The sequence below is a fragment of the Chrysochloris asiatica genome, unplaced genomic scaffold, assembly GCF_000296735.1.
Source record: "Chrysochloris asiatica unplaced genomic scaffold, ChrAsi1.0 scaffold00008, whole genome shotgun sequence".
Lineage (NCBI taxonomy): Eukaryota > Metazoa > Chordata > Mammalia > Afrosoricida > Chrysochloridae > Chrysochloris > Chrysochloris asiatica.
The window spans coordinates 21,381,450-21,387,063 of record NW_006408526.1 but is presented as its reverse complement, the minus strand read 5'-3'; the positions used below and the strand labels follow the sequence as shown (position 1 = coordinate 21,387,063).

The window sequence follows — 5,614 nt, the reverse complement described above, 5'->3', positions numbered from 1 at the left end:
AAAATATAGGCTTCAAAGAGGGAGCTTCAAAATATGTGGGAAATTTCTAGTATCTTTTAATTCCATTTTTTCATGAACTTTTTAAAGCCCCTCTTCCTGTCTGTGATTATATGTGCTGCTGTATAGCGGTAGAAAAGCACATCTAGAGGTGGGTCCCCCAGACTTCACATCACAACCCTTATCCTTGCCAAGTACAGCACCATGTCTTGATGTGATCAGTACAGTCAGTATTTATTGAGAATCTACTTTGAGCCAGACCCTGAGCAAGTTGTTTTCTCATAAGGGTGAGTTGCATGAGAGGCTGGGATAAGGGATACAGATGAAAGTTGGCGATCCATTAGGGGCCAGTGTGGATCACATACTCACCCTCCAGACCTCATCTGAGGTTCAACAAACTAAACATTTTCATTGACCTTTTGAGTCTTTTCCATTGTAGAAAATAGGAGAATCTTTCTTCTTCTTCTTTTTTATTTCCTTTCCCATTCTTGTCAGTTCAAGTTGTTTTCCACCCCCCATGCATTCTAACAACCATAAATTTCATTTTCCACCCATCCAGATTCTCGGCTCCTTGCCATTCTATCCAGAGAGAACTCGTAAATGTCATTGGTCACAAATCCACTCTCTGTGCTCGCCAGAGTCACAAACCCACTTTCAGATGGGTTTACAGCCATGTTGTCATAGTCACAAGACATTTCATCATCGGGAGTGGCTTCTCCTGAGCACACACGGAATGAAATGTTCTTCAGGTCGGGCCGGGGCTCAGCTAAATCAGCTTCACTTTGTTTTCTGATGACGTTGTAAACCTCCAGGTCTGGGCTGTTTTCTTGGTGAGAAGATGGCCAGATAGTGTGTTGCTCCTTTGTGGTAGGGCCTGACTGCTCCCGTGTTCTACGGGAAAAGCAAATCAGGGCTGAGCATTCTAGCCACTAGGGGATCGCCCTGTTCTTGTCTATTCAGGTAAGAGGAAGCAACCGTGGGCAGCCTCATCAGGTTGTACTTCCCATCTACCTCAACTTATAGCTAGGGCTTTAGGGTGGAGGGAACAAAACAGAATCAAGTGCTGTTATATCCAAAACAGCTGTGGATCTACCATTCACTGCCGCCAGAGTGTACGCCAGGGGTAATTACCCTGGGTTCACAGATCTCCAAGGGTCCATGGATAGAAATGAATGAGAGAAAATATCACATTAAGAAACAAAAACCTTACCTTTCATTACAATTTAGTATGTTTTTAGTAATGAATGGGGAAAGGCAGTCACAGTAGAATTAGTAGTATCTGTGGCTTTACTACTAACAGAAATCACATATTTTTGTATTACATCACCATTATTGTAAACAAAAAACCAAACCTACTGCCATTGAGTCGATTCAGACTAATAGCAACTCTGTAAAGGGTTTCCCAGGCTATAAATCTTTGCAGGAACATAAAGTCTCATCTTTCTCCCAAGGAGTGACTGGTGGGCTTGAACCACCAACCTTGTGGTTAGCAGTCCAGTGCTTATCCTACAGCACCACCATGACATGAGATATATTTTATGCTCATTTTTCCTTAAAATTTATGACAATCATTAAGTCATTAAACTTATAGCGACCCCATGTGTGTCAGAGTCGGACTGCACTCCATAGGGTCTTTAATGGCTGGAATCTTATGAAAGTAGATTGCCAGGATTTTCTTTCGCAGTGCTACTGGGTGGATTTGAACGGCCAACTTTTTGGTTAGTAGAAGAGCACACACTGGGTATTTGTGATACTCAGAAATCTTATGATTACCATGCCTACCACTAAGTAAAGAGGTATTAATAAAGCAGTATATCTATTACTGTATCTCAAATTCATTTTTGGACATATTTTGCTATGCAGTATACAAGTACAATTTCTTCCTTTGAAATCTGATGTATTTTATTTTATGCATGTAAAAATATCATTCTGGGAATGGGTTCATAGTTCACCAGATTACTGAAGGGATCCATGGCCCCCCAAAAGGTAAAAAAAACCCTGGGATGGACAGACTCCTAGCTTCCCAGTCATGGTTACCTTATCCTGGTGAGGTGTTCAACTGACGGAGTAAGGGAGGAAAATAAAGAACTAACTGAAGAGTAAACAGCTGAAACATAAATTTGGACTGTTTTGAACTGAAATCTACATCTTAGGGTAAATGGAATTAATAAAAAAACAAAATGATAACTAGCAGTTTTTTGACTGCATCTCTATATGCCATTTCTGGATGCATTAACTCCTTCAATTCTTATAATAATTCTATAAAAAACTTATTATTAAATAAGGTTGGTTCTACATTGGAATCTTAATAATTCGTCTTAAATTGGCAATCAAAGGGAGCCAAATTTTAAATCAGAAATGGTGGCACATGACCCAGCAGCCATAACAGGAGTTCTCTAGGCCACTTCGTGTAGCTATTTGCAGCCATCTGTGCTTCTGTGATCAATGAAAAGGAAAGTCAATTAAAATAATTTTGGCTATTTCATTTTGAATTAAGTGGTTTCATTTCAGATTTCCCCCAAAATCTATTGTTAAAGTTATTTTCCATTTGGCTCACCATCCATCCCTTTGCTTACTCATGCAACAAGAATTTTTCTGAGTGAGGTCATCCATTCATAAGAGCACTCTGCTGGGTAAGAGCACAACTTCCTCCCTCACATCATTACAAACCTTCTACATGCACAGATTCAAGGGTGTAAAACCATTCTCTCAGTCTTATTGATGCACATAAATGATTAGTGCATCTGAATTCCTTGAGCCTGCCAGAGAATTTACTTTTAACTCAGCAATGGTGGTTCTCTTGAAGGTGCCGGGGCTTTTAATTAAGTGAAAAGGACAACATCCAAATCTTAAACAGTGCTCTTGATGCAAAAGATACACAAGTTTACACAATGAAGTTTTTACTTGCCTGCTTCTACAGATCCAAACCCAACATACAATTGTAGTAATCACAAGAAGGAGGAAAAGGGACACGCTGGGGATTAGGATGTAGGCAAGATTCAAGGCAGCTTCTGGAAAAAAAAAAATGTACATTCACAGCATTAGTAATGTTTTTATGTGAACACATTCCTAAAAGGAAAAGACATTCAATCAATCACCCACGGTAAGCGCTTTCAAGGATCAATATGAGGGAAAGTCAAAAAGTTTCGCTACTAGGGTTCCAGTTCATACATGTATGGGTTTATTCCAAACAAAACGTGTTTAAGCACATCTCTATGATCAGTGGATGGCTGCAGACAAGTTCTCTCCATATTATACCTGTCTTAGTCTCATTAGAGGAGTCCTGGTATGACTGGGCTACAAGGTTGCTTGAACTGTAAGGTCAAAAGTTCAAACTCATCAGTTGCTCCTCAGAAACCCTATACAGCAGGAGTGGGGAACATTTTTTCTAGCAAAATTTATAATATCATACAATATTTATAGAAATTAGCTTGCTAAATTTGGTTAAACATTTAATTAATGGACCCCTGATGTGATAGCTGGAACTGTGGTTGCCTTGGCAGGGCCAGACCAAATCATTTTGCCAGGCTCATAAGGCCCGCAGGCCATACACTCCCTACCTCTATATAGTGTTGCTGTGAGTTGGAACCGATTCGATAGCACACAACCATCACCACACGCCACTCTTGTTAGGGCACCTCCAACATGCGACTTGGAGGGTATCTCTTTTCTTGGAGACCAGTTAGATTCCAGGAAGAGAGGCCAGCTCAGAACAGAAGGTTATGGTAACTGTTCTGGAGGACCTCAAAGGGGGTAAGCTTGAATTATTTTCTTGGAGGACACAGAATTATCACAAGGGCTTTATTATAAGATATTTTAAGAAAAGTGAAAAATTGCATTGGTGAGGAAAAAGGCCAGGAAAGTTGTGTGGAGGAATTCCCTCTCCACAGCCCCCATCATAATAATGCTCTTGTTCATTCTTTAAGGGTAGCAAGGGCTGTCCTGTGAGAATTTTGTTGGGAAATCTAACTTCATCCATTCTACAGCCTTGTCCTTGTAGACTTCTTTTTGTTTCAAGGAATATTTAGAAGGACCACAATTAGATTCTCCAAGGATGCTAAACTGCAGTTTTTGACATGGTACAAATTGAAAAGAGCAGAATTCTTCAAGGAATGATAAGAGAGATGGAACCACCACCTTCAGAAGTGGATGGAAAGAAGCCAGGGCTAGATGGTGGAGAAAACAGATGCACTGAGACAACTCTGCAACAGAGACATAGGAGATCGAGTGAGACAGATGGTGATCATGGAACCCTGAGCATCAGGGAACAGGACAGAGAGGTGGATTGAGTGTTGACTTGAAGGGAAAACTGAACAGGAGCAGGGAGAGAGAAGAAAAACAGGAAGGCTGTGGGCCAGTATGGAGCTGTGTGGCCATCTTGGGCTTTTGTGAGCAGCCATCGATACAGTGACCTGCAGACACAGGACTTGCTCCCATACCTCCTGGTAGCAAGGGGCCAGTCCCCACCCTCACCTGTCCAGTAGCCAGTGGCACCCCTTCCTGTACAACCTCTGCTCGGCCTGGGGTTGGGTACCTGGCATAGAGCGCAGTTTGTGGAGGCATCTTAACCTGCCCTGAACTACAATTTAGAAACAGTGAACAGAGAACTAACAGCGGTCACACTTCTGGTCTCTACCACATTCACCAGGAGACAGGAGGTGAGTACCTAAGAGTACACCACCAATACACAGTCATGAATGAAATTTAAGTATGAAACCACAATGTCTGAGAGAAAACAGACAATCTCAACTTACACAAAGAAACAAGACAGAGTGACTGAGACAAACGACCAAAATGCAATCAGAAAATATAACACCAGAAATGGTACAGAACTATCTGAAAATGAATTTAAAAAGATGCTAATAAGGCAACTTCAATGGCTTGAAAGAATGACTGAGAAAACTGCAGATGAAATCAAAGAAAATATGGATAAAACTTTAGAAGAATTCAGAAAACAAACCAACAAAATAAATGAAAAAAAATGAGAACCAAACAAAGTCAGAGATTAATACTGAGACTTCAGAAATAGAGAATGTACTAAAAAGGCAAAGAAATAGAACTGAAGCAATGGAAGGTTGAATTTCTGAGTTTGAAGAAACATATCTCAATATTCATCTATTAGAGGAACAAGAAGGAAAAAGAGCACAAAAATCCAAAGAAAGTCTAAGATATACGTGGGACACTCTCAAGAGGAATAACTTGCATGTTATTGAAATTCCAGTTCAGGAAGTGACAAAAAGCAAAACAAATAACAAACAAACAACCCCACTCCCCAAACCACACGCACACAAAACAAACCCATAGAGAATATAGTCCAATAGTTGTTGGAAGAAAACTTCCCCAGCATCATGAAAGATAAGAGGATAACCATTCAAGAAGTTGAACGAACTCCAAACAAGATAAATCTGAAACATCAAGCCATATTATAATCAAACTTTTCAAAACCAAAGACAAGGAAAGAATCCTGAGAGCAGCTAAGGAAAACCAAGAAGTTACCTACAAAGGAGAATTAATAAGAGAAGGTTTTGCTTTCTCAGCAGAAACTATATATATATATATAAGCTAAGTTTCTGAAAGAAACAAATTGCCATCCTAGAATCCTATATCCAGCAAAAAT

At 40.1% G+C, this 5,614-nt stretch overlaps 1 protein-coding gene across 1 annotated transcript in view; it reads right to left on the bottom strand.

Moving 5' to 3' along the window:
• Positions 1-521: 521 nt before the first annotated feature.
• Positions 522-5,614, bottom strand: part of LAYN (layilin) — a 32,907-nt gene continuing 27,814 nt past the window's right edge. The window contains 2 exon segments of the mRNA XM_006833966.1: positions 522-888; positions 2,906-3,008. Of these exon segments, the coding sequence (XP_006834029.1) occupies positions 522-888; positions 2,906-3,008 (470 nt within the window).